Source organism: Mastomys coucha, unplaced genomic scaffold (assembly GCF_008632895.1).
Source record: "Mastomys coucha isolate ucsf_1 unplaced genomic scaffold, UCSF_Mcou_1 pScaffold21, whole genome shotgun sequence".
In the NCBI taxonomy this organism is placed as follows: Eukaryota; Metazoa; Chordata; class Mammalia; order Rodentia; family Muridae; genus Mastomys; species Mastomys coucha.
In genome coordinates, this window is record NW_022196904.1 from 70,714,680 (window position 1) to 70,738,460 (window position 23,781).

A 23,781-nucleotide genomic window follows, 5' to 3' on the forward strand; every position below is an offset into this window, starting at 1 on the left:
GTGAGTTCCAGAAAAGCTAAGGGTTTCCTGCAGCTAAATAATAAATATCTACATCAATCACATCCCACACTTTTGTGAGACTAAACATCATTGCTAAAAGCAATGAAGGCACATGTAGTAAAAAGCCTTGCAGACAGTTCCTTTGGACTGATTTTACTGGCAGAAATTTATAATCAAATATAGATGGGTCACACATAAATTTGCTTACTACTATATTATTTCTTTTTTTCTTTTTTGGTTTTTCAAGACAGGGTTTCTCTGTGTAGCCCTGGCTGTCCTGGAACTCACTCTGTAGACCAGGCTAGCCTCAGACTCAGAAATCTGCCTGTCTCTGCCTCCCAAGTGCTAGGATTAAAGGTGTGCACCACCACTGCCTGGCTACTATATTATTTCTAATAAAAGAAAATCAGTATCTGACATTTTGGGAATGGGTGAGAATTATATGTCAAAGATGATGAAATATTGTTTGTCTTTTAAAGCTGCATTTACAAAGTATGTTAATGACATGGGAAAATAATTATTATATAATGCTGAAACAAAAGGTAATGCCAGAATACAAACATGAAAGTAAGGGCTAGAGAGGCTGAAGCAGGAGGATCAGCTGCAAACTATCTAACTGCAGTGCAGAAAGCCTGAGTCTAATGTCTAGGAATACATGTGCACTTGTACACACACACACACACACACACACACACACACACACACACACACGGGATGGGGTAGGGGACACAGAAAGGGAGACAGAAACCCCAAGACAGGGAGGGAGAATCACATCATCTATATAAAAGACATATGAGAACTAAAATGAAATTATTAAAATGTTATTTCCTGGTTCCTACAGGATGGCTGGGGCCTGGAAATGTGGCTCTGCTGGTGAAGTGCTTGAAGCCCCAAGTTTCATCTATAAACTAGGCATTGTGGCATATGCCTTCAATCCCAGTAGTCAGGAGGGGAAGACAGGAGGGTCAGAAGTTCAAGGTCATCTCCAGCTACATTGCAAATTCCAGGTTATAATTATAGACCAGGCAGGCCCTGAACTCACAGAGATCCACCTACTTCTGCCTCCCAGGTGCTCCTTTTTAATTTTAAGTATTTTTTAAATTTTATGAGCATATATTAGTTTTATAGTGAAAAACAAAGAACCAAGCTTCGCTGGGCAGTGGTGGCGTACGCCTTTAATCCCAGCACTTGGGAGGCAGAGACAGGCAGATTTCTGAGTCCGAGGCCAGCCTGGTCTACAGAGTGAGTTCCAGGACAGCCAGGGCTACACAGAAAAACCCTGTCTCAAAAAACCAAAAAAAGAAAAAGAAAGGCTACACATAAATGCAATAGATTTATTATTTTCTCTGAATATAAAAGATTTTGTTTTGTTTTTGGAGGCAGTCTTACTATGTAGCCCTGACTGACCCTAAACTCTTGATCCTCCTGCCTTGCCCTCCCAAGTTCCAGGATTACCCATGGTACCAGCATACCCTTAGTGAATAGAAAAGTATAAAAATGAGGGACTGGAGAGATGGCTGCTCTGAGGACCTAGACTGGATTCCCAGTATCCACATGATGGTTCACACCTATCTGTAATTCTACTTTCAGGAAATCTTATATCCTCTTCTGGCCTCCATGGGCACTAGGCATGGACATGGTATACAGTCATAAAGTAGGCAAAACACTCATAAACATAAAAATTTAAAATGAGAGAGAGAGAGAGAGAGAGAGAGAGAGAGAGAGAGAGAGAGAGAGAGAGAGAGTGTGAGTGAGTTTAAGCTCAAAAAAAAAAAAAGTCAGGCATTACTTAGAAGGCAGAAGCAGAAGAGTCAGAGAATCAGGAGTCCAAGGTCAGACTGACTGCCTAGTAAGTCTGAGGTCAACCTGGGCTACATGAAATTCTATCATATCTTGTCTTGGAAGGAAGGAAGGAAGGGAGGGAGGGAGGGAGGGAGGAAGGGAGGGAAGGAAGGGAGGGAAGGAAGGAGGGAGGGAGGGAAGAAGGGAGGGAGGGAGGGAAGAAGGGAGGGAGGGAGGGAAGAAGAAAAGCAGGTAGGCTGGCAGGCAGGTATAAAAGAGAAAGTATATTAGAGTCAATGATTTTTGTGCTATAGTTATGCAAATAGTCAGTTTGTCAGACTTGATTATAAGTGACTTTCTTGCAGCTTTAGAGACAGGGTGTGACCATGTTACCCAGGCTGGCCTGGAAATCTCCTTCTCCCTCTGCTTTCCAAGTGCTGGGACTATGGCCAGGAGCCATCAAGCCCAACTAAAAACTTTTTGAACAGATACTGTTTGAATTATCTTCATAAGCACCAGGATATCTATTCATAACAGGCACTCAACGATATTAATAAATAAATTCAGGGCTAGTAACAATAGCTGCTTGGTGTAATAGAAAAGTGATTTTTAATAACCGGAAGAAGTATTTTGCTGGCACATGAGTATGTGTGGACAAGATAAGCACAGCTGTGCTGTGAAGGATTATGGTGCCTTAGCCTGGCAACCACTAGGTACCATGCTTGCCACACAGATGAACATGAACATGGAAGCAGATGGATGGGGTCCCGCTGTCCGAACAGCACCCCAAGGCCTGTAACTTTCAGATTTGTTTTCTGCCCACACAAATAACTCAGCGATAGCTGTAGGAGCCTTGTACCAAGGTGTATCAAGTGTAACCAGGTGTGAGCAATCTTAGGGGTTGCCTGACTCTCTTCTAAACCCCTACCTACATTTCAAGATGGAAGTGTAGTGAGGTGACGGTGGGGACAGCTTCCATTAGCCCCAGTCCTGCTCATTCTTAGCTTGGCTTTTTGAGACAGGGTCTTTCTATGAAGTCTTAGCTGTCCTGGAGCTTACTCAGAATGGCCTTGAACTCAGAGGTCCACCTGCCTTTGCTGGAACTAAAGGCATATGCACTACACCAGTCTTTTAATGCCTTTTTAAAGATTATTTTAATTGTGTGTGTGTGTGTGTGTGTGTGTGTGTGTGTGTGTCTGTGTGAAGATATGTGCATGTGACTGACTGCAGGTTCAAGAGGAGGGGAGAACAACAACGCTGGAGCTAAAGTTACAGGCAGCTGTGAGCTGTCCAGTCTGGGTGCTGGGGCCGGAACTTGGATCCTTTGCAAGTGCAGAGTCCACTCTTAACTGCTGAGTCCATCACCTCTAGTCATTCTTTAAAAATTCATTCTCAAGCACTAACACTTCATTAGTAAGAACAAATGACTTACAAAGGACACAATTCACAATGGAGAATAAAACCCTGGTGTGAACAGCTCCTTCATCAGAAACTGCTGTGGTCACACCAGCAGCATCAGTGGTAAGTATTTCTTGCAACACAGGAGTCACCCACACTGCTAGGCAGACTGCCTACGCCATCCTCACCACAGTCCTCAGACATGGATCCTATTAGCAGGCATGAGGTCTACACCTACACAGGACTCTGAGCTGCTGAGGGCAGCACTCGCTGCTCATGTGCACCGTGCCACAGGGAGCATGATGCTGGCAGTAACTGTGGTGGCGGGGGCAATGGCAAGGGCAGCAGAACAATGCTGAGGAAATGCCTGCCTGGCTCACTTTGTGCCAAGCACTGTTCAAGTAGTGTTATACCTAAGAACTCATTTATACCTCCCAATCAAGCAAAACCAATGACACTGGCATTATTGATTATCCCCAGTTTAAAGGTAGACAAACTGAGCCAAGAACCCTCTGCTTTAGCCTCCTGAGAAGTCAGGACTACAGGTGGCTATTATTGTGGCAATTGCCTTTTAAAAACACTGGATTATTAAAATAAACAAACAAAAACCAGTATCTCATGTGTCCCAGACTGGCCTCAAACTTGCAGTGTAGCTGAGGATGACCTTGAACTTATGATCTTCCTGCTTCCACCTTCTGAATGCTTGGATTACAAGCATGTGTGCCATCACGTCTTGTTTATGCAGTGCTGGGAATTGAACCCTGAGCTTCATGAATATAAGACAAACACTATACCAATGGAGCTACACCCCCAGCCTCTCAGGCATCTGTGCCATTGCTGACCCCTTGTTGCAGGGACGACTGGGACCACATGGAAGGGCAGGATGCAGATGGCACAGCTCCAGTCGTTCAGTGTTGTTGCTCAAGTTCTCATAGACACAGATGTTCCTAATTCTGTGCTGGGGGCCAGGGTTTCCTTACCCCTTCTATGATTTCAAGTGAAGGCTAATTCCAGACCACTGGAGATTCACGAGCTGTCAACTTTCCTCTCTTATTCTCTGAGTCTCTTATTTATCACATACAGTTAGATAAAAAGAAGAAAGAAGCACAGTTCAAATTTGTATTAAAATATGACAACCATCTCCTTGGTCACAGTCCTATGCTGGGACAGATGCGCATTCCACAAGTATTAAGTAAGCCACTAATTTTCTGTGCTCCTTGCTACTCCCTTCAGCAGAAGAGAACACACTGCTGAAAGCAAAAATCAGAGGCAAACAGCAGCAAAGCAGACAGAGGAATCCCAGTTGCAAAATGCATTTGGTCTGCAAGGGACAGGCTCCCACAAAGAACTTACAAAGAGGGTCACTTTCTGCAAAGGGAAATAAGACACAACATAAAACAAACATTAGTAACCAGTGGAAGTCTTTCCTGAAAATAATTTATACTAAATGACTTGTAAAATGGTCTTCTAAGTCTCATATAGACACACAAGGTCACTGTCCTATCTCATTTTCTCAAACAGTGCTTGGACGAATGAGTGTTGTCTCAGGGCTGGCGGGACAGCACGCAGTGCCCAAGAGTGGGGCTAGCTACTAAGCCTTATGACCCTGAGAACAAAATTCCCTCTCATTCTCTTTTTTTGTTGTTGTTGTTTTTGTTGTTTTGGTTTTTTTGTTGTTGAGAGACAGGGTTTCTCTGTGTAGCCCTGGCTGTCCTGGAACTCACTCTGTAGACCAGGCTGGCCTTAAACTCAGAGATCTGCCTGCCTCTGCCTCCCAGGTGCTGGGATTAAAGGCATGTGCCACCACTGCCCGGTTCCTTCTCATTCTTAAGTTTTGAGCAGATGACTCTGTCACAAAAGCCACAAACTATGAGGAGTGAATATATATATAAACAGAATTATCTAGTGGCTTTGGAAGGAACCCATTATCTCTATACTCTCGTTCCCTTGACACACCAGTTCCCAACCCCCTTGGCCAATGCCTGTGCTTCCTGTGCTTTACCCTACATACAATTATCAGTATCATACCCTACAAACAGACTTTGAAAAGGTTGAGAAAATGCCCAAAGCACAGACTCACAGATGGCAGTGCCATCTAGGGCCTTGCAGAACAGTTCATCCCAGGCAGTACCCAGACAAGCAGCAGCTAAGAGCAAGCCCCAAGGTAAAGCTGCAGAAGAATGAAGTCTAGCATCGAGATCTGCCCAGGAGACTTAAGGAGGCAGGAGCTGACCTGAGATACGCAAAGGGTTTCTGAGATGATTAAAAACAAAAACAAAAATCAAACAATAACAACAACAACAAAAACCTTCTGGGTTGTCCCCACAGATGCTCCTCTGAGATTTTAAAGCCATTTGTGGCTGGAAGCAGAGAAGCCTTCTTCATGAGGAGAAGCAGAGCCAGGGGTTTTAAATCAGAACTAATGGAACTTGCAACTGGGGGTTGGGGGAAGCTGTCTTACTCATTTCTATGTTTCCTAGGTCCCACACTGAGACTGCCACACAGTAGGTATTCAAGAAACATTTGCCAACCGGGTGGTGGTGGCTCACACCTTTAATCCTAGCACTTGAGAGGCTGCAGGCGGATTTCTGAGTTCGAGGACAACCTGGTCTATAAAGTTGAGTTCCAGGACAGCCAGGGCTATACAGAGAAACCCTGTCTCGAAAAAAACAAACCAAAAAGAAAAAAAAGAAAAAAAGAAACATTTGCCAGATAAGACCACAGCTCAGTGGCACAGGCTATAGGTTTAATCCCTAGTAATACCAAACAGACAAACAAAGATTATGCCAGGCACGGTGCTGGTACATGCTTTCAGTCACAGCACTCTGGAGGCAGAGGCAGGTGAATCTCTGAGTCTGAGCCAGCCCTGTCTACATCCTGGAAATATTCAGAACAGCCAGGGTTACACAGTGAGACTTTGTCTCAAGAAAAGAAATGTTGGGCTGGAGAGATGGCTCAGCAGTTAAGAGCACTGACTGTTCTTCTGAAGGTCCTGAGTTCAAATCCCAGCAACCACATGGTGGCTCACAGCCATCTGTAATGAGATCTGATGCCCTCTTCTGGGGTGTCTGAAGATAGCCTCAGTGTACTTACATATATAAAATAAATAAAATCTTTTAAAAAAAGAAAAAAAAAGAAAAAAGAAAAGAAATGTTTGACAAGTTTCTTTCTTTGGAATGAAGGAGGAAAGTAGTTAACTCCCCTCTCAGAAAAGGGAGGGACAGAGCAGGCAGCCCTCACAGGTCACTTTGTGCTCACACTAGGAGGGGGAGCTGCTCTGAGCATCACCTGTTGGTTTTACAGTGTGGTGTTTGACCTGCCTGGGTTTGCAGGTGTCCTTGCTTCAAACACGCACACCTGAGAGTGATCAAGTGAAGGCTACAAGTCAGCGGCACCACACCTGGGCAGGGGGCCTGGAGAGTCCAAGAAAGCAAACTGAGAAAGCTATAGGGAGCAACCCACTAAGCAGCACTCCTCCATGGCCACTGCTTTAGTTCCTGCTTCTAGGTTCCTGCCTTGGCTACTTCAGTGGACTGTAATCCAGAACATGTAAGCCAAATAAACCCTTTCCTCCTGAAGTTGCTTTTGGCCATGTACTTTATCACAGCATTAGAAGCCAAGGCAAGGCACCACTTTTCCCAGCCACAGGTCCCGAGGATGCAGCCAAGGACCAGAGAACTGAGAGGTTAGCTTCCAAACTGGAAAGCAAGGCTGCTCTACAGCTGCTTGGTGCCACATTCATGTCACTTATGCTATGTTTCTGAAATGTAAAACCCAAGGAGCTGACATGCAAACACACATCGAGGAATTGATTTTCCAGCTGAGAATGGAAGAGATTTCAAAAGCTGCTAAAGAGGTCAACTGGTGATGTAGAAGCAGGTATTTGAAATGACTACTAGTCTGTCTGCTGGACACAATACCAAGTCACTACAATATCTTCTGCCATTTTCTTTTAGACATACTTTACAACCCAGAAAACCAGGTTTAAAAACAAACAAACAGAAAACCTAGAGAATAATTTTCTTTGGGGGGAGGGGGTTAGGTGATGTTTTTCCTGTAGGCCAAGCTGGCCATGAACTTAAAGATCTTCCTGACTACATCTCCTGAATGCTGAGATCACAGATGTACACCACCACTTTGGGTAATATTTCCCATTTAATACAACTTACAAAGTAAATCATTTTAGGTCAAGAATTCTTGACACAGGATAAAAACATAGACAAAAATGAGAATGATACATTTAAAGTTTTATCTAATAAAATGTATATTTTTGCAGAGGGATTATATATCTATAATTCCAGCACTTGGGGCAGACTTCGAAATAGGAGAAATCAGAGTTCCAAGCTAGTCTGAGCTATCTGACCAGACCCTGTCTTTTAAAATAGGGGTGTTGGGGCAGAGGGGGCAGCCCCTGCAGGGAGGGGCAAAAGAGATGGCTCAGCAGTTAAGAGCACTTCTTGTTCTTCCAGAAGACCCAAGTCCAGTTCCCAGCACCTTCATCAGGCAGCTCCAGCTCCAGGGACCTCATACCATCTTCTGGTTTCCAAGGTACTCCTACCCACATGCCCATACCTACACAAAGATACACACATACATATCATTTTTAAATAATAATAAAATTTTAAAGTTAGGTGTGGTAGTGCGTATCTTTAATCCCAACATTTGGGAGGCAGAGACAGGTAGATCTCTGTGAGTTCAAGGCCAGCCTGGTCTACACAATGAGTTCCAGGCTAGCCAGGGATACAGATCTTATCCCAAAACTTTTTTTTTTTTTTGGTTTTTTGAGACAGGGTTTCTCTGTGTAGTCCTGGCTATCCTGGAACTCACTCTGTAGACCAGGCTGGCCTCGAACTCAGAAATCTGCCTGCCTCTGCCTCCCAAGTGCTGGGATTAAAGGCATATGCCACCACTGCCCGGCCCCCAAAAGTTTTTTTTTTTTTAAGTATAATTTCAGAGAAGGGAATAAAGTTGCATGTACACGCGCCTCTTCTAGCTCTGTTATACACATCCCTCACGGTTTACTTTGTATTCACATAATCCTGAGTTTTTGTTTGTTTGTTCTGCTTGTTATTGACCCTTGTACCTCAGGCTGACCATGACTCCCAGGTGTTAGGATGCCTGTGTGCGCCACCAGGTGTCAGACAGTTCTTCAGATTTAGGTAGAAACACGTGCTTTAAATAGAAGCACATTCTGCTTTAACATACTATATAGCTATATATTTATTCAATACACTTTGTGTATACAAGCTATTCAAATGTGGTCCTTTTTGTCACAGTCTGACTAGTCTCTAACAACACATCTAATTTTTTTAAGAACTTTCAAATGGTTGGATTTTTAAGTTTAAATTAATTTTGTTTTATAATTTTATATCATTTAGTTTGAGTTTCTCCTGATGAGTTCCTGTCTTGTAAAAATGACCCAAGCAAGGCATACAGCAACATGCATAAGCAAGTATCAGCTGAACTGACAGCAAAGCAACCGAATGTCCAACAATGGGGACCTGTGCTGTGTGTGTGATAAAATCCTATGAGCAACTAGGCACTTCTTTAGAAGACTGCTTAAATGCTGGGCAGTGGTGGCGCACGCCTTTGATCCCAGCACTTGGGAGGCAGAGGCAGGCGGATTTCTGAGTTCGAGGCCAGCCTGGTCTATAGAGTGAGTCCAGGACGGCCAGGGCTACACAGAGAAACCCTGTTTCCAAAAAAAAAAAAGAAGACTGCTTAAACACGGGTTGTTGTCCACGACAGAAGGATGGGAAGACTCAAAACACTGCATGCAGTGCAATGCTTCCCTGTTAAGGGTACTTATTGAAGTTACGCTATTGAGATTGTCAACATGTAAAAAGGATGCCATCTACTCCTATAGTAAGCAAGTCACACATTTAAAGCCAGGAAAATATTTTAAATTTTTTTCTATGAATATCTAAAAAGGTATTTTTCCTTTTAGAGAATAGGTTGCACCTACACACACACACACACACACACACACACACACACACACATATGTACACACATACTTTGGTAAACAGTGACTCTAATTTGTTTGTTTTTTTTTTCCTTTTTCTTTTTTTGTTGGATATTTTCTTTATTTACATTTCAGATGTTTTCTCCTTTCCAGGAACCCTCTATCTATCCCCCTCCCCTGCCTCTATGAGAGTGCTCACCCACCCACACACCTCCTCCCATCTTCCTGCCCTGGCATTCCCCTACACTGGGGCATAGAACACCTTCAGGCCCAAGGGCTTCTCCTCCCACTGATGTCCAACAAGGCCATCCTCTGCCACTTATGCGGCTGGAGCCATGGATCCCTCCATGTGTGAAGCTACATAGTGAGTGGTAGGCTAGTCTGGGTTATATAGATCAAACCCTGTCCCCAAACAAAACATAAACATGAATGGCTAGGAGGAACTGTCCAGAGTATCTACTGGATGTTAGTGATTATAATTACTGACTACATATTGTATAACGGAAAACGTCTAAGAGCAGTCTCACAAAAATGTGAGTCAGTGTAGATGCTAATTAGCTTGAGTTACCAGTCCCCATGTACCAAAACATGGATGGATCTCAGTGGGAGAGTGCTTAACCAGCATGCTTACATCCTAAATTCAATCCCAGGCAGAGGGAAAAGAAAAAGGGTATACATTGTAAATATATATTTTATTAATTAAAATGTAGCAAGGGAAAAACATTTAAAAAGAGGACTGTGTGTAAGTAAATGATTATAAGAGACAATTAAAATCTGTTTCTGTAATATTTGGATATAGAACCATACTCAAGAATAAAGACTCTAAGCCGGGAAGTGGTGGCGCACGCCTTTAATCCTAGCACTTGGGAGGCAGAGGCAAGCAGATTTCTGAGTTCGAGGCCAGCCTGGTCTACAGAGTGAGTTCCAGGACAGCCAGGGTTACACAGAGAAACCCTTTCTTAAAAAAAAAAAAAAAAAAAAAGAATAAAGACTCTATATTATGAAGTTGTCCTTGGCCCCCAGCCCGAAACCCCAGCACTAGGGAAGCTGAGGCAAGAGGATCACTAGCAGTTCAAGGCCAGTCTGGGCTACACAGTGAGACCTTGTCTATGAAATGACAGTAATGATAGCTAGCTGTTGCTGTTGTGCTCAGGGGGAAGGAGAGACAAAGAAGGAGAGTGTAGCAGGAGGAAGGGAGGAGGAAGAAAAGGAGGAAAGAGAAGGAAGATGGAGGAGGGGGAGCAGCAAGCCCACTAAAGATGCTCAAGCTGGGTGTGAGCACTCCCAGCATTCATGAGGCAGAAGCAGGCAGATCCCGAGTTTGGGGTTAGCCTGATCTACATAGTGAATTCCAGACCAGCCAAGACCCTGTCTCTCAAAAAGAAACAAACAAAAAGACCCTTAACATTATTAGTTATCAGGAAAATGCAAACTGAAGACACAATGAGACACCAAAGCCTTTTCTACTAAAATATCCTATCTATTGGGATGGCTATTAACTGGGGAGGAGAGAGAGAGTGTCAGCCACTTGGGAAGTTCACTGCTCTCTTCGCTACTAGCTAGTTTGAGGCCAGCCTACCTGAGCACCCCCCCACCCCCCCCACCCCACCCCACCCCTCCCCACCCCTCCGTCACAAAACAGGAAGTAAAGATGAGAGAGCTGCACACCACAACACATTTACAACAGAATTATGTGCCACAGTCAAGAGGCAGAGCAAGGCAGTGTCCACCAGATGAACAGATAAACACATGTGGTATGCACACACAATAATGCAGTGTCCACCAGATGAACAGATAAACACATGTGGTATGCACATACAATAGAATATTATTCGCCCTTAAAAGGGAAGGAAATCCTGTTACAATATGCATGAAACTTGAGGAAATTGTGTGAGGTGAAACAACTTAGTCACAAAAAGACAAGCAGTGTTTGATTAAGTGAGGCACGTAGCTCGGCCCATCCACAAGCAGAAAGCAGAGGGTGGATGCCAGGCTGGGAGGGGAAACAGAATTGTTTTTCAATAAGTATAGACTTACAGTTTTAGAAAGTGAAAGCCCTGGAGATTGACTGAACAATCATCTGAATGTTTTTGTTTGTTTGTTTGGTTTGGTTTGGTTTTTTCAAGACAGGGTTTCCCTGCCATGCTTGCTGGATCTTCTGTGAGTCCCAGGATCTGCCTGTTTTCTAGAGCAGCTGTTCTAGTTTGTGTTCTTGACCACAGTACACAGGGCTCAGTTTGCATTTTCTTTGTAACTGATAGTGGTGAGGGTTTTGTTGTTGCTTTTTTTTGGGGGGGGGGGGTTGGTTGGTTGGTTGTGTCCTGGATGTCCTAGAGTCACTTTGTAGACCAGGCTGGCCTCAAACTCACAGATATCCACCTGCCCCTGCCTCATATAAATATGTTTAATGCTACTGAATTATAGTGTGTGTAGGTGTGTGTCTGGCTTGTTTATTTTTATTATTTTTTTATGTATTTTTTGAGACATCTTATTATACCTCCCCATCTGACCTAACCTCAGGCTCAGAGAGATCTACTTGCCTGTGCATCCCAGTTGCTGGATTTTTAAAAGCACATGCTGCCACACCTGGCTGACTTTCTGTGTTGTATGCCTGAAACATCAAGAGCAGGAGAAAACAGAGGGCTGTAGGATTCTTATGTCTTGCTAGTGGAATGGGAAAGTGTACAGTCACTTTGCAAACCAGGCAGCAACCTCCTATAAAGGTAAAGCTAGGGGGCTGGGGATATGGCCTAGTGGTAAAGGGCTTGGTTAGCATATTAAAACACTAAGTCCAGGCTCCAGCATTAGGAATAGACACAAGCAGAGAGAGGGAGAGAGATAAAGATTACTTTCACCACGCGATCCATCAATTCTGCTACTAGGTATTCACAGGAGAGCACAACTGCACATGAAGTGGGACCTGGTGGTGCCTGTGATTCCAGCACTCCGGAGACTGAGGCAGAAGGACTGTCCCAAGTTTGAGGCTATGCTGTGTTATATAGTAAGTTCCAGACCAACCTGGATTGCAGAATAAGACTGTTTCTCAGAAGAAGTGGAGGTGGGGGGAGAAGAGAAAAGGGGAAAAAGAAAACTCAGCTTCTTTGCACATCACTCACTAACTCAGAAGGTACACGTACTAGAGTACCATGGTCCTACATCCAAGGAAAGAAGGAAATCACAGACACATGGGAAGGTCACATGACAACAGAGGTACAGGTGGCAGCGACAGAGCTACAAACCAAGGATTTTACTAACAAAAATGCCAGGAAGAGGTAAGGAAAGACTTCCCTGAGCACTCGGAGGGAACTCAGCCCTGCCGATGCTGTGATTTCAGACTCCTGGGCTGAGAACTGTGAGAAAGTGAGTTTCTGCTATTTTAAGCCAAGCTGTGGTACTTGGTACCAGCAGCCACAGGAAACAAGGGCACACAACGACATGGATGAAGCTCCACTGTGATTGGTTAAAGGCAACAAGAAGCCAGAGGACCACATCTTTCTGATTCCATTCACAGGATAATCTGCAGGGAGGACAGAGGATGATGACATGGGACAGTCACTCTGCAGTGAGGGACCCATTTTATACCTCAATGACTGTGACGGTGGTCCCATGGCATACAGCTGTATACCCAAAAGAGTCAACTATACCTTAAAAAAAAAGGTAACAGAAGAAAACCTGTGCTCCAAATTTATATCAATTTGTTAAGAAATGTTCTATTTGGAAGAGGGCTCCAACTGGCCTAATAAGTGACTATATCATCATCAAAATAAAATAATAGTTATAGACCATAACCCACTGAACAAAATGGGAATTCATAAAATCATATATGTAATAAATATATATCAATAAATATAAATATTTTTGTGTGTCTATAATGCAAAGTTTAATGAATTTAGTGACTGTTTAAGGTACTTATAGAACAGTTGTTCACTATAAAGAAGGAAAGAGCAACTTCAGAGAGGACAGCCTGAAAGACCGATTGTAGTGGGTAAAAGGCACACCCACAGTCACAGGGCAAACTGAAATCACATGCCTAGTAGGATCCAACCATCACTTCTGAGCTATTCCTGCCACAGATCCATCATCTGAATCTCATCACAGAGACAGACAAGTCCCAGTGTGTGTGCAGGGGGAGCGGGGGGGATGAAGCCGCAGCGCCTGCTGGAGAAGGCTTGCCTGTTGTGTGTGAGACTGGGTTCAATCTCAAGCACCAGAAGGTGTCAAAGGCAACTGGAACAACAGGGATTACTCTACAAAATAACTGGCCTGGAATTACCAAAAATGTCAGGGTCACAGTGTCAAAAACATTTGGGGGCAGGAGGGTTGAAGGCAGGGTTTCCACGCTATCCTCAAACTTGCTAAATAGTTAGGGATGACTCTGGACCTCAAATCTTCCTGCCCGTGTTGTTCTGAAACCCAACCCAGGGCCTTGTGTATGCAAGCCAGGTGCTCTACCAACTGAGCTTTACCCCCAAATAATATTTTGACTGTATATGATGATACAAACCTACAATTTCAATACCTAGAGGCCATGGCAGGAGGATAACATTTGATGCCAGCCTTGGCTATATACCAAAAAACAAATTAAAACACATTTGACAAATGTATGGGTGTGCATACGTGTATCCATGTTCACATGGGTTTAGGCACATGTGTGAGTGGGTGGCCATGCAGGCACATGTAAGCATGAAATGTGAAGGCCTAAAGTTAATACTAGGTGTCTGCCTCAACCTTGCTCCACTTGGCTGAAGCAGGACCTCTCTCCTGAGCACACCAAACATAGCCAGTGATACTTGCCACCTCTGCCTCCTCAGTGCTGTGATTTCTGGTGGCTGCCATGCCTGCCCAGCTTTTCTGTAGGTTCTCTTGTTGCATGAAGACACACTTACACAGCAAATACTTTATCTATTGTGTTGTTGCCCCAAGCCCTCAAGCAGATTAAAAAGATTGACTTAGTTTTATTTCATGTGTGCCCAGGTGTACGACTGTGCATCATGTACTTGCAGGTGCTCACAGAACAGAAGAGGGAATCGGATCCTCTGCAACTAGAGTCCAGGCAGCTGTCAACCTCCTGATGGGGGTCCTGCACTGTGCCCTCTAAAAGAACAGCAAGTGCTCTTAACTGTTAGGCCATATTTCCAGCTCCCCAAAATAATTTATTTTTAGTAATTTTTTTCTTTTTTAGTTTAGAGACAGGGTTCCTCTGTGAAGCCTGCCTGTCCTGAAACTTAGTCTGCAGACCAGGCTGGCCTCAAACTCAAGAGACCTACATGCCTCTGCTTTCTGAGTGCTAGGATTAAAGTTGTGTGCCACCACACCTGGCTTAAAATAATAATTTTTAATGTAAAAAAAAAAAGGTATTCTTAATCTGAATGCTTAAAAGCAGAAGTGCGACAGATTCCAGTTTTTTAAATATTAACAAAGACGTAACTAAAGTGTTTGCTATTTTATTTCTAAACTAAATTAGCATTCCTAATTTTAAAATCCAGCATCTGGGCAGGGAATGGCTCTCTGAGTACAGCATCTACCACACAATCACTAGGACTTGAGTTCAGGCCCCCAGAATCCACATGACACTACACACAGTAGCACACGTCTGTGAGCCCAGCACTCCATGAGGAGAGACACTCCAAAGCTTGCAGGTCAGCTAGCCTGGCATACACAGCAGCAGAGACCCTGTCTCAAACAGGAGAGAAAGGAAAGACTAACAACTGAGGCTGCCTCTAACTTCCACATGTGTGCTGTGACATGCTGTGCACACACTAACATCCAAATGCAAACAGACGCCACAGGTGCACACCCACACAGACCTACAGAAAGATTTTTAAGAGCAGAAATCCAAAATGCTCCATAATATGTTGGATATTATAAAAACAATAACCCCAGTTTCCTCAACAAAGAAAACCTACCTTTAAACCTGGGGGTGGGGGTGGAGGTCGTGTCTGGGAGGACAGCCCAGTGGGTAAGGCACAAGGCAAGCGTAAGCACCTGAGCTCAAATCTGCAGCACCCATGTACATAGCTGAGAACACCTTTGTGTGCCCATGACCATTACTGTAAACACACATACACACCCCACATAGACACACCCAAAAAATAAAATGGAAGAGTATCCAAAAGCTTAGAGTTATGATGCTTCATCACAAAGTGTAATATCTCAACTCTAACATCAAATCCTTACTTATTTAATTAGAATGGAAGACTTAGGGGCTGGAGAGATGATTCAGTGGTTAAGAGCACTGACTGCTCTTCCAGAGGACCCAGGTTCAATTTCCAATGCAGCTTACAACTGTCTGTAACTGCAAGATCTAACACCCCCACACAGACATACATGCAGGCAAAACACCAATGCACATAAAATAACAAGAAATGGGAAAGAAGCAGCATGCTTCTACCTTTCCTGTGGCATGGCAGCAGACTAGGTCCGACTCAGATCTTAGCTGCAGCAGCCGACACTATTGTCTGAAACCCTAACTCCACATTGTTTTGAAGAAGGCTTTTCTGGTAAATGATTACAGCTATGAGCCAGCACTAATCTCGGGGCAGCAAGACTGTTATCTGTTCCTCTGACCCACCTGCCCAGTGAGGCCATCGTCAGGCCAGCCACATGAATCTACTGACATGGGTAGTTAAGACTAAGATGTGCTAAGTGCAAAACAGACAACAGACTCCAAAGACTCAGCACAAAAACAGGTGGGAACTAGTTATGTTTTGCATGTTGACTACATGTTAAAATGGTATTATGGAATAGCGTAGGTTCAATAAGTATTCAAATTATTTAAATGAAGCTGGGCATGCTGACACATGCCTGTAATCCCAGGATTTAGAGAGCTACAGTAGAAAAATCAAGAACTTAAGAACAGGCTGGAGATATAACTCAGATGTAGCATTATGAAATATACAAATATCTAGCATAGCATATACGAAAGCCCAGATCCCATCCCCAGAACCCCAAATAATCCTAGTACTTTGGAGACAGAGGCAGGAGGATAAGAAGTTCAAAGTCATCCTCAGCTATATAGCTTAGCTGCTCAAGACTAGCCTGAACTACACAGTAAGACCATGCTTCCAAAGGAGCCAGACACTGCGGATAGTGTCATCTCAGCACCCAGGAGGGTGCAGGCAGGAGAAGCACGACAAGTCTGAGGCCACTCTGATCTTCACAGCAAGTTCCAGAGCTGCCAGGGCTGTATACCAAGATTCTGTCGCAAACAGCCTAAGTAAGGGCCAGCAGGACTTGACAGGCAGGAGCACTTGTGAAAGCCTGAGGCCTGAGTTCAGGATCCCACAGGAGGAGACAAATGACTCTTCAAACATGTCCCCTGAAGCTGGGCATGTGACACACACCCTCTATCCCGGTGTTCAGGAGGCAGACGCAGGCAGACTTCTGAGTTTGAAGCCAGCCTGGTCTACACAGTGAGCTCCAGAAGAGCCAGGGCTACACAGAGAAACCCTGTCTCAGGGATGGAGTAGTAAGCTGTCCTCTGACCTCCACACACATGCTGAGACACAAGCATACCCACAGACATACACACACACATCATACACATCCATACAACAATAATACCTTTTAAAATAAATACCTTTTGTTTAAATTATGTTACATTTAATTTCACCAGTTTATTTTCCTTTAGTGTGACTAGTAGAAAACTCTAACTTAAACATGTGGTTCAAGTTACAGGTCAGGGTGTTCTGTGTTTTGTTTTCTGGTGATCTGAGGATGGAGCCCAGAGTCTTATACATTTGAGGCAAGTTCTCTTCACACATTTGAACTGGATGCTCAAGCCCTGATTCCTTGTGGAGTAATATCACCTGCACTGGCAGGCACTATGGAAGAATACACTGAGGGACTTCCCAGAAGACTGAACTGCATTTAGACCCAGACTATTCTTCTAACTAATCTGTTCAGGGCTTATCACCTTACATTCCATTCAGCATCACGAAAACCAGCAAGTGGAGTACCTGAAACTCTGCTGCACTGTTCCGCAGCTGGCTCACGTTAGGTAAGGATCCTCCGTGGTACTGTGTAAGGCGCAGTTGCTGAAGCTTCTGAAACTGAACCTGGAAAAAGAAGGAGTTGGAGAATGTTTACGATTGTTCAGCGAAATCTGAAAAGTGGCATTCAAATACGGTATCATACAAAATGCTTCAAAACAAAAATCTTGGGCAGGGGAGGATTGTGGAGGAGGTAACCAGGAGAGGGACAGTGAGCAGGATATAAAGTGAATAAATAAAAAAATAAAATTAAATAATAAAAAGAAGAAGAACTTTGTGAAACAAGTTTGGAAAACATGTAAATAGATGTGCTGCTTTAAAAGACATGAGTTCTAGAACGTATAGTTTGGATAAATTAAATATATTGGTCTTGTAAATGAACATAATATATGTTAATAATGAATCAGGACAGTGTTACTGGTGAATCCTCTCAATTTGTATATCGGAACACATTCCCAGATATATTTTTTGTTTGGTTTGGTTTTTTTTTGTTTGTTATTTTGTTTTTTTTTTTTTTTTTTTTTTTTTTTTTTTTTTTTTTTTTTTTTTTTTTTTTTTTTTTTTTTTTTTTTTTTTTTTTTGGTTTTTCGAGACAGGGTTTCTCTGTATAGCCCTGGCTGTCCTGGAACTCACTCTGTAGACCAGGCTGGCCTTGAACTCAGAAATCCGCCTGCCTCTGCCTCCCAAGTGCTGGGATTAAAGGTGTGTACCACCACCGCCCAGCCCAGATATACTTTGATGTATTACTGTTAAAAATGATTCACATTTATCTTTCCAAAAAAACAAAACAAAATAAAAATCTTGGTTTTGATTTCTTTTTCTGAAGGTGCCCACAACCTTCAGGTTTCCAGAGCTTTCTGGTTCTGTTTCATTTGGTTTGAGACATGGTCTTGAACAACCCAGGATGGCCCCATCCTCACTGTGTAGCTAAAGATCCTGATCCTTCCATCTAATTCCTAAGTGGGGAGGCTACAGGCATGCACCAGCACAGCCTATCTGCTTTCTGTTTTTTTAATTTATTAGTTTTAGAAATAATTTATGGATATTCTAAATGTCCTGTACACCATGATATGTAGGCATGCAGACACAAACTTTAACAATAAGACTTTCTTAAAAAAAATAAGCTACTATCTAAAAACAAAAGTCACCGTTTTCCTTTCTTCTCCACAGGCTTCCCCAATCTCCATGAACACTTACATGTCATAACTACATACAAGGGGGTCACAGCATAGATAGAACTTGCTGGAAGGTTGGTTGTTCTGTTCCATTCTCTCTTTTCCCCTTCTCCCTCTCCCTCTCTCTCTCCCTCCCTTTCTTCAGCTGAAGTCTCATGTAGTCAGGCTGGCCTCAAACTCACAACAGAGTACCAAAGACTGGCCTTGAACTCCTGATACTCCCCACCACCTCCCACTTCCCTCCCATCGCCACCTCTCTTCCGCAAGTATACACTCAACCAACATAGCATGCTTACATCGTAAGCCTTCTCTTACATGATATTCACACACACACACACACACACACACACACACACGAATGATTGTTTTCAATGGCTGTAAAACATTTCTTTTCCTGAAATCATTATAACTTATTCTAAGGAATGATTATTAAATCTCTAGATATAGGCTTATTAAACGAGACCACAGCTGGGTGATGAGATAACTTAATGGAGTGGAGAACTTGCCACCAAGACATGATGACCTGAGTTTGGTCCCCAGGATCACAGGGTGGAATGAGAAAACCAACTCCAGCAAGGTGTCCTCTGACATCAATACACATGTCATGTGCAAGAGTGCACGCAAGCTCATATGCACGTGCACACGCGCATGCGCACGCGCACGCTCACACACACACACACACAACATGAATTTGTAATAAAAATATTTAATAAAGGAGGCCAAGCCAATAGGTATCCAACAGTGTCCCACAGATTTAACAGCCTTTGTTCTTTACTTTTCAAAGGGCAGTCAGCTGGTTACAGTTCTCACATGCCATAAAGAGACCCAGCCTGATCTTCATGAGTTATGCTTCTAAAATAATGTTAACTATGTGTTTATATAAACTTGGTACTTATAATTCATACAGGGAAGAAAAGTCATAGAGATCCCTGAGACAGACTTTTACCCTTCCATTACTCTGTCCTTCTCTAATTAAAAAAATAATTAAATACTAAATTTAAAGTAATAATTAAAAAATATACCAGACCTGAGCCCTGAGGGTAGAGCAGGTACTGTCCTCAGATATTTGGTTCACGTCACCACTAGCTTTCTCCACAATCATGCAGGGAAGTTGCCCTGCCTGCATTTACAGACCTGAGGACACAGAGAAGCTCAATGTCCTGCCCAAAGCCAAGCCACAGGTGCTTTACTCAAAGCCCACATTCCCATTTCTACCATGCTCTTTTCCTGTTTTCCATTTCTCCCAGAAAGATCATATTATTTATTATTATTATTACTATTATTATTACTATTTAAAATATCTAATACAATATAGGAGCTGGAGTGAAGATTCAGCAGTTAAGAAAGTACACTGCTCGGGCTGGAGAGATGGCTCAGCGGGTAAGAGCACCGACTGATCTTCCAGAGGTCCTGAGGTCAAATCCCAGCAACCACATAGTGGCTCACAACCATCCATAACAAGATATGACTCCTTTTTCTGGATTGTCTGAACACAGCTAGAGTGTACTTACATATAATAAATAAATAAATCTTAAAAAAAAAAAAAAAAAAGCCGGGCGGTGGTGGCTCACGCCTTTAATCCCAGCACTTGGGAGGCAAGAGGCAGGCGGATTTCTGAGTTCGAGGCCAGCCTGGTCTACAGAGTGAGTTACAGGACAGCCAGGGCTACACAGAGAAACCCTGTCTCGAAAAACCAAAAAAAAAAAAAAAAAAAAAAGGAAGAAAGAAAGAAAGTGCACTACTTTTCCAGAGGATCCAGGTTCGGTTCCCAGCATCCACATCAGACAGCTCACAACCATCCTATGATTTCAGTTCTAGGGCTTCCAAGAGCACATGCACACACATAGTGCACATAAACTCACAAAGGCACACATACACATAAATTTTAAAAAGTAATTACTAAAATTTATCTAATACAATATAAATACTATGACAGTATGGTATAAGGAAATTATGACAAGAAAAATTCAATGACCAAGCTATTGACATTCTGAAAGACAAATACGCTGTGGACCCCATTAGTCTCTGATTTATTACTACTTACTATGAAAGGTTTTAGATACACAAAAACTAGAGATGACTGGGATGAGACCCATTGTCCATCTATCCTCAGCTTCTGTGATTACCAACTGAGATGAAGCCTGGCTCATTGTCTCCTCCACCATTCTTGGCACCCAGAGAAAAATCCAAGATGTGGTAATATTCCTTAATTTAGTATGCATATTCAAAAAGTAAGTGCACATGTTTGTAAGTTTAAAGCCCTTGAGTGTCTTTAACTTCATTATAATCACAGTACTTGATCTCCCAAACATGCCGTGTAGGGAGACACATTAATTATATGTTATATTAATCAAAACTCAGACCTCAGAGTCAAATTTGAAGGCTCAGTATGTTATTTCTGCCTATGAGCCAAGTTTAAGAGTAAAGTCAGCTTCCCTTTTAATATTCTAATGCACTTACTGGAGGCATTTGACTCGCAATCCTTGAAATGCTCAGACAAGACTTTTGATCGCCTTGATCTAAAGCCTTTTGTTCCTTCTTCAGAGAACCATTCAGTCCACCTATTCATTTATAAAATCTTAATTGTGTGTTACATACCATGCCAGGCACAAGCTTACAAAGATACACATGTGCCAAAGCTTCTCCCTTCTGAGAGTTCTCACAAAGGCAACCCTTACCCAAAAGCCTTGACACATCATTCAGGCTCAATTACAAAGCTAGTTAGAGACCTGCCTTCAACTGAATGTAAGGCACTCTCCAAGGACCCCACCACTCACAACTGCTCACTCTCTGGAGGAGCCTCGCTCCAGAACCTTCAGGGACCGTGTGACACCAGAGCCAGCTCTCATGTGGTTAGCCAAGTCAGTCATCCCGTGCCCTTCACAACAGACAGAAGGATGAAGAGAAAGAAATGTGTGGTGTTCTGTGAAGCATGGACACCTGGAAGAACTCTCTGGCTACGATTTTTCTGCTGCCTCTAAAACCTTTTGGTTATTTTGACACTTTCCTCTTTTGAAATTTGGAATCATTAAACTAGAAAGAAACTTGAGATTGAATTTAACACCTCCATGTTTACACATGATGAAAATAAAGACTAAAATACAAGTAGACTAAGGCAGAGGTCACAGGCTGGCAGCCTACAGGGAGCACTGACTCAGGCAGTGTTTTTAATTTCAATTTTAGAACTTGAGAGACTATATAAAACCCAGATTTCTAACTTTCTTATCTGAAAGAACAAACAACATTAAACCCATTCAAGTGTGTGTGTGTGTGTGTATCCAAGTGCACATAAGTGTGAAAAGAAGTCAGAAAGTCATTTATGAAAGTTGGTTATCTCCCTCCCCCATGGGTCCTGGGGACTGGATTCAGGACAGAGCCATTTTATTAGCCCTAAACTCATATTCCTGTATGACAACACTGCCTGCTCTTCTCCCAGGGCCCAAATTGTCCTGTTTGCCCCAGGCCTCGTTACACCCTGTTATCCACCACTATGGTAAGAAGTAGCTACCATCTGCCATCTATAGCTGGCCCTTCGGTCCATCTTCCTCATTTACCGCATGCAGTAGTAGTCAGTAGCAAAATTTGGCATAAGGTCACATACTTCAGTAAAATTTCTTCTAATGACTATATAAATAAGATAGAAGCCACACTAATTCTTTTCTGGAAAAGTCTCACAATGGTCAACACGATCCGAATCAAAATCCCATCCGGGAGCTGGGAGTGAAGCTCAGTGGCAGAGCACAGCTTAGCAGACCACAGGCCCTGGACTCAAGCTCCAGCAACAAATAAAGACAAAAGTTATAAAAATCCTCCAGGCTTGCTTTTATAGATTGACAAGATAATTCTAAAATTTATAATAAGTACAAATGACCTGGCTTGTCAAGAAAAAGTTTTTAAATATTTATTTTATTTTGAATTATGTGTATACCTCTCTAGGGGAATGTATATGCATAAGTGCAGGTGCCTACAAAGTCCAAAAGATCCTGGGTCCCCTGGAGCTGGAGTGATGGCCAGTTATTAGCCATAGATGCTGGGAACCAAACTTGGGTTCTCTGCGAGAGCAGGACACACACTGCTCTTAGCCACCAAGTATCTCTCCAGGAGTAATTTTTAAGAAGGGCTAAGTTACAAGACTTACTAGCTTTAAGATCTTTTATAAAGACAGAGTCACCCAGTGTGCTACTGTGAAAGGATCTAGGGGGAGGGAGTGGCTGAGAGGTAGGGCATTGTCTGGCACGGAAGAATTCTTAGCTTCTTCGGGCTGAGCAGTGGTGGCGCATGCCTTTAATCCCAGCACTTGGGAAGCAGAGGGTGGCAGATTTCTGAGTTCGAGGCCAGCCTGGTCTACAGAGTGAGTTCCAGGACGGCCAGGGCTACACAGAGAAACCCTGTCTCAAAAAACAAAAAAAAAACAAAGACAAAAAAAAAAAATCTTAGCTTCAGTCCCAGGAGGTGGAGGAGAAAAGATCAGTAAATGTGATAGAGAGAACAAAAATAGAAGACAGATACACACACACACACACACACACACACACACACCCCTTTACTAGGAAAAAGGGTTTTTCGTGTACAGATAGCCAATGTGACACCTGGACTCAAGCCCTAGCCCTGCCCTTAGCAGCCTTGTAGAGATACTTCTCTAAGCCTAGGTTTACTCACCCCCAAATGCTGGAAAATCCAGACAGATAAACCACAAGGTCACTTTGAAGACTGCCTGAGATAACAAGAGCAGAAACCAGCACACCTGGCACAGAGAGCTGTCCGGTTAACCTGAGCCTGGTCTTCCCAGCCAGGCTTCCCCTCCACTCTCAGCTCAAAGGCTTCCCCAGTCTACAGCACACCAACTGTTCACAGAAAACCAGCCAATGGTCTGAGCTGGGGGTGTAGCACAGCTGGGAGAGGGCTTGCCTATATGCAGGAGGCCCTGGAGTCCAGTCCTTAGTGCTGTTTAAACTAGTCGTGGGGGAACACACCTATAATCCTAGCATTCTAGAGGCCAAGGAGCAGCTGGAGGTCAAGGTCATGGTTGGCTGCATAGTAAGTTTGAAGCCACTATTAAGGCTGCATGAGACTTGAGTCCTTTATAAAAGGAAAATGAAAACAAAAACAAAACAACAACAATAGGAAAACAATGGCTTTCCCCAACTATTCAAGGCACGTCAACACTTAGGGTGGCCATGCCAAGTTTATCCTGAGATATGTCAATATAAATTGCCCTTCACAGCCAAGCACTCTGAAGTTTCCCACATTCTCCCTCTCTTCCCAGCCATCTCCCCATGCCTCACAATCCACCTTGCACCAGCATCCTGCTCACACGGTAGTAACTGATGGCCTGCACACAACTACACGGCAATGCTGGCTCAGCTGGTGGGCACCTCTCCTCTTCACTGGACTCCTTCTGGCTTCTCTCCTGCTGTTCTAATTGCTCTTCAGCCTTCTGTGATTGCACCTCCTCCCCTAGGTTCCCTTC

At 43.3% G+C, this 23,781-nt stretch overlaps 1 protein-coding gene across 3 annotated transcripts in view; it reads right to left on the bottom strand.

Annotated features, from left to right (window-relative positions):
• Crtc3 (CREB regulated transcription coactivator 3) overlaps positions 1-23,781 on the bottom strand; it is a 110,572-nt gene that overhangs the window by 81,195 nt on the left and 5,596 nt on the right. For all 3 annotated transcript variants that reach the window (XM_031387145.1, XM_031387144.1, XM_031387143.1), the window contains exon 2: positions 17,104-17,202. In XM_031387145.1, the coding sequence (XP_031243005.1) occupies positions 17,104-17,202 (99 nt within the window). The remainder of the gene's footprint in view (positions 1-17,103; positions 17,203-23,781) is intronic.